The sequence below is a fragment of the Equus przewalskii genome, chromosome 3 (assembly GCF_037783145.1).
Source record: "Equus przewalskii isolate Varuska chromosome 3, EquPr2, whole genome shotgun sequence".
Lineage (NCBI taxonomy): Eukaryota > Metazoa > Chordata > Mammalia > Perissodactyla > Equidae > Equus > Equus przewalskii.
In genome coordinates this window covers 87,927,113-87,939,154 of record NC_091833.1, presented here as the reverse complement: position 1 = coordinate 87,939,154, position 12,042 = coordinate 87,927,113, and the positions used below count along the sequence as shown (strand labels likewise).

At 38.5% G+C, this 12,042-nt stretch overlaps 1 protein-coding gene across 4 annotated transcripts in view; it reads right to left on the bottom strand.

The window, feature by feature from the left end:
* The window catches only part of RFC1 (replication factor C subunit 1), a 79,881-nt gene that overhangs the window by 17,545 nt on the left and 50,294 nt on the right, over positions 1-12,042 (bottom strand). For 2 of the 4 annotated variants that reach the window (XM_070615129.1, XM_070615132.1), the window contains 4 exons: positions 7,416-7,595; positions 6,166-6,270; positions 2,082-2,481; positions 342-454 (listed from right to left, as the gene is read on the bottom strand). In XM_070615129.1, the coding sequence (XP_070471230.1) occupies positions 342-454; positions 2,082-2,481; positions 6,166-6,270; positions 7,416-7,595 (798 nt within the window). The remainder of the gene's footprint in view (positions 1-341; positions 455-2,081; positions 2,482-6,165; positions 6,271-7,415; positions 7,596-12,042) is intronic. The other 2 variants (XM_070615130.1, XM_070615133.1) reach the window with 1 other exon arrangement.

Sequence of the window (12,042 nt, the reverse complement as noted above, 5' to 3'; positions counted from 1 at the left end):
TTCAGTACACAGAATTCTTACAAGGGTATATAAGATATTTGTATCTATAAGGGTATATAAGACACATTTATATTATCTATAAAATAATGCACCCAAGGGCTTAGCACATTGCCTAGTAGACGGGTAAATATTACCTACAATTATAATACCAATATGTAAAGAAGGATGAAAATGACAAATATCCCAAAAACCAAAGCAAATTCTAAAGGTCTGACTGCAGAAAAGTATATATACAACAGGTTAAAATATACATACCATATACATGCACACACACGTGTATATCTCCTACACATGTCCACTCCCAGGTTACCTTTCCAACTGCACTATAACAGAACACCCACCTGACAAACCAGAGAGGCTGTGGTTGTTTTGCCAACACCTGGAGGACCTGAGAGCAAAGCTGCTTTAAAACTAGAGCCATCATCTTTGCCAGCAAATTTACCAAACTTGGCTGCTAGGAAAAAAGAAGTTACAGAGTGTTAACCTATATCACCTAATAGAAATTCAGGAATAATTGTGCATAAACTTAGCATTGAGAGCAGTCCTCCAGTTTAGTTCTAAATTTGCAGAATGTTTTCTACAAAGTATAGTTTCCAGAGCAATGAGTAAAATTCTATCTCACCTCCCTCCAAAATAAAAAACTAAAACTCATCAACTTTAAAACTGATTTGAAACAACAAGTTTATGAATCTACTTTCCTACAAAAGCACAGGCCATGGAGCAGACTACCTAGGCTCTGATCCTAACTCCAGCTGTCCTAACTCCACCACTCACCAGCTGGGAGAACTTCAGAAGTGACTTAACCCCTCTGGTTTCCTCCTTTGTAAAATGAGGGTAGCAACAGTAATGTGCCCAGTTGGGCTACTGTGAGGAGGAAAGTGCTAGAAGGAAGAATGTGTAGGAGAGTCTGGCATGCCTCAATAAATGTTAACAAGCATAATCAGTTACATGATCTCACAAAGAAAGAATGATGGAAGATGTTATGTGTGCAACTATCTCGCACAGCTCAACTCTAGAGCATTCTCCCTCCCCTCATCACATGATGCCTGGCACACGCAGGGTGATTGGGGCGTACACTATGACTGAGAGATGATTAAACCCACTGCAGACATGGGAACAGGAACTATACCTCACCTGAAGCCTTAAAAAGTCTTCTCCAGGTACAAAAAGCACTTATCCCCTCTTTTAAGGTAGATTTTACGTGGTTTTGGAAAGAGAAAAGGAGTCAACTTAAATTTAACCCTGTATCATTACAATTATCTGCTATAAATAAAATAAATTGGCACTGTCAGCCAATGTCTAGCAAACCTAGATATTAATAACCCACTCATCACTTTGGGAATTCACTGTGATGCTCACGAAATTTTGCCTTCTTATTTCTTACACAATATTCCCCAGGGCTGCAGTTGAAGCTCAAGAAAACAACACTAACATTTGTGATCAAAACTTTAAACAAAACTTTGGACATAAAACATAATTGTGACTGTTCATTTTCCATTACAAATACATGGTGAACAAGCATAGAAACTAGAGAAGCTCAGGGCCATCAGGCCTACCAAAAGCAAACACGCTCCTGGGACTTTTAGGCTGCCTACCCTGTAAGCGGCCTCAGCTTTCCACTTGCACCTTTCCCCCGAGGCTCTCTGGCACTCTCAAGCAGTCTTGCTCTCGCATGTCCTCAGACCTTGGTTCATGTATTCTCACTTCCCCACTTCACCCAGGTAACTCCTACTTAGTTTCCAAGTCTTAACTGAGATATCCTTTCCTCCGGGGATGGGAGCACACATCTCTGACCACACACCTCCATCCCCGTAGCACCCTATACTAACCCCTATAAGAGTACTTAGCACAATACATTTTAAATACTAGTTCATATGTCTCCCCCACTGACTGTGACCAAATTGAAAGGGACTGTGTTTTGTCGACAACAGTACCTCTGGGGTCTAGTACAGCACCTAGGCTCAGAGCAGGCTCTCAATAAATGCTTGCTGAGAGATGACTGAACCAAGTATTATTCTTCCTCACAGAGGCGCAACTGAACAGGGTGACAGACACAAAAATAAAAGCAGCTAGAAAATCACCGTGTTTCTTCTCTTCTGATGGACTCTTGTGCCAGTTTTGGAGCCAGCGGAGGAGTTTGTTGGCACAGCTCTGGTCACCTTGCTGTCCAATTATGGTCTTGAGCGAGACTGGCTTATATTTATCCACCCAGAGCAAATTTTCCACCTTGTTTTCACTGCTGTCACCAGCCAAATTTCTAGCCTGGCTGTCACCATTTGTCTCCTCGGCCACCTGCTCCTTGAAGTCCAGGCCTCTCCGAAACACACTTGTCTCCTTTTTTATTGACTTCACAGAGCTGTCCCTTTTGGGAGTCAGTTTGCTCTTTTTGGATTCTGATTCCTTCTTAGTTGGACTAATTTTTCTTTTTCCTTGGCCATTTTTTTGCGGTGTTCTCTCCAATTTGGACTTGTCTTTCTTCATCTTAAAAGTTCGAAAAGTGAGGAAAAAAGAAACCTGATGAGATATACAGAATTTCTATACTGCTAAATGTACTCTAAAGGACAATCTGAGATTCCCAAGAGAGCTACCTAACCTGGGTTTATCTTTCCACCATGGACCCTGCTGTTCACGGAAATCATCACCTTCCAAACTTCATAAAAATTAACTTTATAAACATTAGCAACAAACACACTGAAAAGCACCCAAATGCAATTTTTAAAAGTGAGAGCATATTAGTTTTTTAAAAATAATAAGTAATTCGATCTCAGTTTGAAATAAGGGGTGAAGGCTTAAGAGATTTTTGTTTCAGTTTTCTAACTAGTTATAGAAGTTAATGCCTCCACAAAAACTTGTACAAAAATATTCATAGCAGCATTATATTGCATATATATACACATATATATTATCTATTTTATTATAGCCAAAAAATGGAAACAACCCAAATGTCCATCAACTGATGAATGAATAAACAAAATGTGGTATATCCACATGGAGGAATATACATCAGCAGTGAATAGGAGTGCAGTACTGATACATGCTTCAATGCAGGTGAACCTTGAAACACTATGCTAAGTGAAAGAACCCAGACACAAAAGGCCACATATTGCATGATTCCTTTAAATGAAATGCTCAGAATAGGCAAATCCATAGACACAGAAAGTAGACTAGTGGCTGACAGGGTGTGGGTATGAGGAGTGACTGCTAATGGGTACAGGCTTTCTTTAGGGGGTGGTGAAAATGTTCTGGAATTAGATAGTGGTGATGGTTGCAAGATCTTGTGAATATACTAGAAACCACAGACTTATACACTTGAAAAGGGTGAATTTTGTGGTGTATGACTAATATCTCAATTAAAAATATATATATATTAGTGCCTCTTTACCAGTGAGTGGATGCTAAAAGTCGTGGGTGAATGTTTGAGGAGAAACAAGAAATTAGCATACTCTTAAAGCATCTCCCCAAGATATTTATCAATTATAAAGGGAAAAATAATCACTTTATTAGTGGGGAAACCCAGCAGACTTGTCTTAACCAAGTAATCAAGGTTAACATCACCAACAAAAAGACATATCAACATCATGTACATCTGCTATGAAGCACTAAGAACATACTATCATTTCTGTGGTATTCTTGCCAAAAATGCATAGCCTCGATCTAATCATAAGAAAACATCAAACAAACCCAAATTGAGAGACATTCTACAAAACTGACCAGTACTCATCAAAAGTGTCAAGGTCATAAAAAGACAAGAAAAGACTGAGGAATCGTCATAGATTGGAGGAGACTAAGGCACAACAACTAAATGCAGGATGCTAATGTGAGATCCTAGAACAGAAAAAAGACAACAGGAGGAAAATGTGAAGTCTGAATAACACATGCAGTTTAATTAACAAAATGGTATCAATGTTAATTTCCTGGTTTTGATAACTGTATTATGGTTGGATAAGTTGTTACATTAGGGGACACTGGGTGACGGGCCAATCCAAATCATTCCCAGAGGCTTTTCAATTATTCTGGAATAAATAGGAAGACCACCTCATCACTTCGGTGACAGAGCTGGGGACATTAAACTTGGGCTGCTGGCACCCCTGTGTCCTGCACATGGAAAAGATCTGTACATAGTGGGAACGAAGGAGGCTAGGAGAAGCAGAGAGACAGAAACTGAAAGGTCCAATCCAGTGGTTCCAACACCAGACCCACCCTGCCCATCGTTCAGTATGTGAGCCAACATTTTTCCTGTTTCGCTACAACTAAAATGGGCTAGGTTTCTGCTACAACTAAACAAGTCCTAACACAGTTCTAATTGAAAGTGAATCTATCATGCTAATACCTACAACATACCCTTTAAAGAATTCTTAAACAATAACCTTTGCACAAAGTCATTATAAGAATATGAAAAACAAAGAAAGTTTAATAAGTATATGTGGTAAGCGCAATACTGTTCTCGCTCCCCATATTCCCTTGAGAAAGGTGAGAAAATACACCAGAGAAGACATTCTGAAGCAGAGTCTACCTGCTCAAAAGAAAATAAAGAAGTTCATTTGCGGTAGAAGGGGAAGTTAATCTTTTAACCAACAGGCCTGGACTCATCCAAGAAATGTCTCTCTGAAACAGGAAAATGGTTATAGAGCAGCTTAAAAAAATCAAGTTCACTAAAATTCATATGGGGCAACAAAAGACCCCTGAATTGCTAAAGCAATCCTGAGAAAGAAGAACACAGCTGCAGGCATCACAATTCCTGACTTCAAAACATACTACAATGCTACAGTAATCAAAACAGCATGGTCCTGGTACAAAAACAGGTGCACAGATCAATGGAACAGAATTGAAAGCCCAGAAATAAAACCACACATCTACGGACAGCTAATCTTCGACAAAGGGGCTGAGGGCATACAATGGAGAAAAGAAAGTCTTTTCAACAAATGGTGCTGGGAAAACTGGAAAGCCACATGTAAAAGAATGAAAATTGACCATTCTTTTTCACCATTCACCAAAATGAACTCAAAATGGATCAAAGACCTAAAGCTGAGACCTGAAACCATAAGGCTTCTAGAAGAAAATATAGGCAGTACACTCTTTGACATCAGTATTAAAAGGATCTTTTCGGACACCATGTCTTCTCAGACAAGGGAAACAATAGAAAGAATAAACAAATGGGACTTCATCAGATTAAAGACCTTCTTCAAGGCAAAGGAAAACAGGATTGAAACAAAAAAACAGCACACTAACTGGGAAAAAAATATTTGCAAGTCATATATCTGACAAAGGCTTAATATCCATATATATAAAGAACTCACACAACTCAACAACAAAAAATCAACCCGATCAAAAAATGGGCAGGAGACATGAACAGACATTTCTTCACAGAAGATATACGGATGGCCAATAGGCACATGAAAAGATGCTCATCATCGCTGATCATCAGGGAAATGCAAATCAAAACTACACTAAGATATCACCTTACACCCATTAGAATGACAAAAATAACTAAAACTGATAGTAACAAACGTTGGAGAGGTTGTGGAGAAAAAGGAACCCTCATACACTGCTGGTGGGAATGCAAACGGGTGCAGCCACTATGGAAAACAGTATGGAGATTCCTCAAAAAATTAAAAATAGAACTACCATTCGATCCAGCCATCCCACTACTGGGTATCTATCCAAAGAGCTTGAAGTCAGCAATTCCAAAAGTCCTGTGTACCCCAATGTTCACTGCAGCATTATTTACAATAGCCAAGACATGGAAGCAACCTAAGCGCCCATCAACAGATGACTGGATAAAGAAGATGTGGTATATATACACAATGTAATACTTCTCAGCCATAAAAAAGAACAAAATCATTCCATTTGTAACAACATGGATGGACCTTGAGGGAATTATGTTAAGTGAAATAAGCCAGATAGAGAAGGACAATCTCTGTATGACTCCACTCATATGAGGAATTTCAAAATGTAGACAAAGAGAACAGATTAGTGGCTACCAGGGGAAAGGTGGGGTGGGGGGTGGGCACAAAGGGTGAAGTGGTGCACCTACAACACAACTGACAGACAATAATGTACAACTCAAATTTCACAAGATTGTAACCTATCATTAACTCAATAAAAAACTTAAAAATTTTAAAATAAATAAATAAATTTTAAAAATCAAGTTCATTTTATACAAACCTCGGCTTCAAGTGCTATCTCATACTTGGACTTCTTGCCTGGCATAGTTCGAATGAGATTCAATAGGCCATCTTCATCAATAATTTTTGTCCCCAAGGCTGCTGCCTATTATTACAATGCAAATCATTAAAACCGCATCCTAACTATTACTTTCTGTAAAAATATATATGATTCTAGGACCTGTTAGAAGGTGAAAAACCATATTTGTAAATTAGATAACATTAGATTATTTTTAAAACCATATTCATAAGAAAGTAGCATTAAAAAGAAAGAAAATGACAGATACAACTCCTAAGGATGGTGGGTTTCCCACTACCCTAGAAAGCGCAAAGCCACTAGGGCCTAAGTCCAACTCTTCACGCCATCTCCCAGGATTGACTCATCTGGCAGACATTTCCCCCCCACCTCCTGCCCTGCTAACAAAACTCCAATGTGTCCATCTCCAAGTGGTAGATTATGATTGGCCTAAAGCAATGAGAAAAGTCCTCATCCTCCCCAACCTCCCTTATAGCTCTGAATGGCCATATGACAGCTGTGGCTACTGGGACTTAAGTGGAATTCTACAAGAGGTGTTTCCGGGAGAACTCTTCTAAGGGCAGTCACACCTAGTATGACATCTTGCCACTGCTCCCTTTTTCCTGCCTTGAATGCCTACAGCTGCGGCTACCTTGCAACACAAGGCAACATGCGTGAAGACTAAAGCTAACACAATAAGGATGACAGAGGTGGAGGAGGGAACTAGCCTAGCTACCTTAGTGAGCATCCCCAGCAACTGCCTACCTCTGGAATTCTTGCTAAGTAAGGAAAAATAGCTATTTGTCAAAACCACAGTTAGGCAGGTATTCTGTTACTTGGAGCTAAACACAATCCTACCTGACAGACCTTCCAATAAAAAGAGTTTCCAATAAAAAAAACTTAAGATGGAGTCTACAGTGGCATATGTAGGAGTACTTAGAACTAGAAGAAAAAGAAAACTGCATTTGCTTCTATCTTCAAAAAAAGATTCAAATCAGGATACTACACTAAGAAAATCAAGTAAACAGGAACTGTGCCTTCAACGCAAAAACCAAAATCCTGGCGTCAAAGCCAACAACACTTCTGTGGAATAGGAATAATGTAGGGAAGAAATGACTTCTCCATTTTTTTCTTCACTTAACTCTGTGTAAAGGGTATTACTACAAATGGTCACATCAAGAGCCTGCCAAAGCAAGGAGGCTATTTCACTGTGTTGAGAACAAAGCAATACCCACCTTATCACTCTTGGACTGTCCACTATCACGACCCATGACAAGGTAGTTTGTTTTCTTGCTAACATTTCCTGTTACTTTTCCCCCATAACGCTCAATTAGAGACTTGGCCTCATCTCGTTCAATGGACTCCAGCACTCCTGTGATTACAAATATAAGGCCTTCCAAGCAATTTTCAGCTCCCTAAAAATGAACATGTTCAAGCAGAGATGAAATTACATGGTAGCTTTCCAAAGAAATATTTGGCATCAAAACTGCAGGAAGATGATTTTTCTCATTTGACATCATAAATAATCTGAGCATGAAGAATTTGCAGAAAATTCACAGCAAATAAGCAGAACCTGAAGTTAAATCCTGAGAAATTCTTATATAGGCTAATGTTTAATAAACTTATAGAAACCAGCAATGAAAAATATACATCCAACAGTTAGCAAAGCATATTAAAGTTATCCATTCACACTATACTCGTTGAAACTACTAGTTAACTTGTACAAAACAACCAGATGAAATCTACCTGCAGAATTCCTTGCTATTATTAATTTCATTGGGATTATGATCGTTTATAACATTGTGATATTTCAGGCCTATATAATTGTTTATCAACTCCTGACTACACTTCATCATGCTCACCCCTAGTAGTCTAATTTTTATCCATCATCATACACATGTACCCCTTTACCCCTTTTGCCCACCCCCTCAACCCCCTTCCCCTTTGGTAACCACTAATCTGCTCTCTTTATCCATGTATTTGTCATCTTCCATATTTGAGTGAGATCACGCAGAATATGTCTTTCTCTGTCTGGCTTATTTCACTTAACATCATACCCTCAAGGTCCATCCATGTTGTTACAAATGGGATGATTTTGTCTCTTTTATGGCTGAGTAGTATTCCATTGTATATATATACCACATCTTCTTTATCCATTCATCTATAGATGGGCACTTGGGTTGCTTCCACATCTTGGCTATTGTGAATAATGCTGCAATGAACATACAGGTGTATAAATCTCTTTGGATCATTGATTTCAAGTTCTTTGGATAAATACCCAGTAGTAGGATAGCTGGATCGTATGGTATTTCTATTTTTAATTTTTTGAGAAATATCCATACTGTTTTCCACAATGGCTGCACCAGTTTGCATTCCCACCAGCAGTGTATGGGGGTTCCCTTTTCCCCACATCCTCTCCAACATTTGTTTTTTGTCTTGGTAATTATAGCCATTCTCACCCATGTAAGGTGATATCTCATTACAGTTTTGATTTGCATTTCCCTAATAATCAGTGATGTTGAGCATTGTTTCATGTGTCTGTTGGCCATCTGTATATCTTCCTTGGAAAAATGTCTGTTCATATCCTCTGCCCATTTTTTTTTTTTATTGAGTTAATGATAGGTTACAATCTTGTGAAATTTCAGTTGTACATTAATGTTTGTCATTCGTGTTGTAGGTGCACCACTTCACCCTTTGTGCCCACCCCCCACCCCACCTTTCCCCTGGTAGCCACTAAACTGTTCTCTTAGTCCACATTTTGAAATTCCTCATATGAGTGGAGTCATACACAGATTATCCTTCTCTATCTGGCTTATTTCATTTAACATAATTCCCTCAAGGTCCATCCACGTTATTGCAAATGGAATGATTTTGTTCTCTTTTGCAGCTGAGTAGTATTCCATTGTATATATGTACCACATCTTCTTTATCCAATCATCTGTTGATGGGCACGTAGGTTGCTTCCATGTCTTGGCTATTGTAAATAATGCTGCAATGAACATTGGGGTACACAGGACTTTTGGAATTGCTGACTTCAAGCTCTTTGGATAGATACCCAGTAGTGGGATGGCTGGATCGAATGGTAGTTCTATTTTTAATTTTTTGAGGAATCTCCATACTGTTTTCCATAGTGGCTGCACCCATTTGCATTCCCACCAGCAGTGTATGAGGGTTCCTTTTTCTCCACAACCTCTCCAACGTTTGTTACTATCAGTTTTAGTTATTTTTGTCACTCTAATGGGTGTAAGGTGATATCTTAGTGTAGTTTTGATTTGCATTTCCCTGATGATCAGCGATGATGAGCATCTTTTCATGTGCCTATTGGCCATCCGTATATCTTCTGTGAAGAAATGTCTGTTCATGTCTCCTGCCCATTTTTTGATCGGGTTGATTTTTTGTTGTTGAGTTGTGTGAGTTCTTTATATATATGGATATTAAGCCTTTGTCAGATATATGACTTGCAAATATTTTTTTCCCAGTTAGTGCGCTGTTTTTTTGTTTCAATCCTGTTTTCCTTTGCCTTGAAGAAGGTCTTTAATCTGATGAAGTCCCATTTGTTTATTCTTTCTATTGTTTCCCTTGTCTGAGAAGACATGGTGTCCGAAAAGATCCTTTTAATACTGATGTCAAAGAGTGTACTGCCTATATTTTCTTCTAGAAGCCTTATGGTTTCAGGTCTCAGCTTTAGGTCTTTGATCCATTTTGAGTTCATTTTGGTGAATGGTGAAAAAGAATGGTCAATTTTCATTCTTTTACATGTGGCTTTCCAGTTTTCCCAGCACCATTTGTTGAAAAGACTTTCTTTTCTCCATTGTATGCCCTCAGCCCCTTTGTCGAAGATTAGCTGTCCGTAGATGTGTGGTTTTATTTCTGGGCTTTCAATTCTGTTCCATTGATCTGTGCACCTGTTTTTGTACCAGGACCATGCTGTTTTGATTACTGTAGCATTGTAGTATGTTTTGAAGTCAGGGATTGTGATGTCTCCCATTTTGTTCTTTTTTCTCAGGATTGTTTTAGAAATTCGGGGTCTTTTGTTGCCCCATATGAATTTTAGGATTCTTTGTTCTAATTCTGTAAGGAATGTTATTGGGATTCTGATTGGGATGGCGTTGAATCTGTAGATTGCTTTAGGTAGAACGGACATTTTAACTATGTTTATTCTTCCAATCCATGTACATGGAATGTCCTTCCATCTCCTTATGTCGTCATCCAATTCTCTCAGAAAGGCCTTGTAATTTTCATTATATAGGTCCTTCACTTCCTTAGTTAAATTTACCCCAAGGTATTTCATTCTTTTTGTTGCGATTGTGAATGGTATTGTGTTCTTGAGTTCTTTTTCTGTTAGTTTGTTATTAGAGTTTACAAATGCTACTGATTTATGCAAATTGATTTTGTACCCTGCAACTTTGCTGTAGTTGTTGATTACTTCTAAGAGTTTTCCAATGGATTCTTTGGGGTTTTCTATATATAAGATCATGTCGTCTGCAAACAGCGAGAGTTTCACTTCTTCCCTCCCTATTTGGATTCCTTTTATTCCTTTTTCTTGCCTGATTGCTCTGGCCAGGACCTCCAGTACTATATTAAATAAGAGTGGTGATAGAGGGTATCCTTGTCTCGTTCCTGTTTTCAGGGGGATGGTGTTCAGTTTTTGCCCAATGAGTATGTTGGCGGCTATGGGTTTGTCATATATGGCCTTTACTATGTTGAGGTAGTTTCCTTCTATGCCCATTTTGTTCAGAGTTTTTATCATAAATGGCTGTTGGATCTTGTCAAATGCCTTCTCTGCATCTATTGAGATGATCATGTGGTTTTTATTCCTCAGTTTGTTGATGTGGTGTATCACGTTGATTGATTTGCGGATGTTGAACCATCCCTGTGTCCCTGGTATGAATCCCACCTGATCATGATGTATGATCCTTTTGATGAATTGCTGAATTCTGGTTGCCAAAATTTTGTTCAGAATTTTTGCATCTATGTTCATCAGTGATATTGGCCTGCAGCTCTTTTTTTTCGTGATGTCCTTGTCAGGCTTTGGTATCAGCGTGATGTTGGCCTCATAGAATGTGTTACGAAGTGTTCCATCTTCCCTAATTTTTTGGAACAGCTTGAAAAGGATAGGTACTAAATCCTCTCTGAAAGTTTGGTAGAATTCCCCAGGAAAGCCATCTGGTCCTGGGGTTTTAATCTTTGGGATGTTTTTGATTGCTGCTTCAATCTCTTTCCTTGTGATTGGTCTCTTCAAATTGTCTGCCTCTTCTTGAGTGAGCTTTGGGAGATTGTAGGAGTCCAAGAATTCATCCATTTCCTCTAGGTTATCCATTCTGTTAGCATACAGTTTTTCGTAGTATTCTCTTACAAGCCGTTGTATTTCTGCAGAGTCTGTTGTTATTCCTCCTCGCTCATTTCTGATTTTGTATATTTGAGCTTTCTCCCTTTTTTTCTTTGTAAGTCTGGCTAGGGGTTTGTCAATTTTATTTATCTTCTCAAAAAACCAGCTCTTTGTTTCATTGATCCTTTCTACTGCCTTTTTCGTTTCAATAGTATTTATTTCTGCTCTGATTTTTATTATTTCTCTCCTTCTGCTGACTTTGAGCTTTATTTGTTCTTTTTTCTCTAGTTCAGTTAGGTGTAGTTTAAGATTGCTTATTTGGGATTTTTCTTGTTTGTTAAGATGTGCCTGTATTGTGATGAATTTTCCTCTTAATACAGCTTTTGCTGTATCCCATATGAGTTGGTATGGCATGTTATCATTTTCATTTGTTTCCAGGTATTTTTTGATTTCTTCTTTAATTTCTTCAATGATCCATTGCTTGTTCAGTAGTGTGTTGTTTAGTCTCCACATCTTTGTGCCTTTCTCAGTTT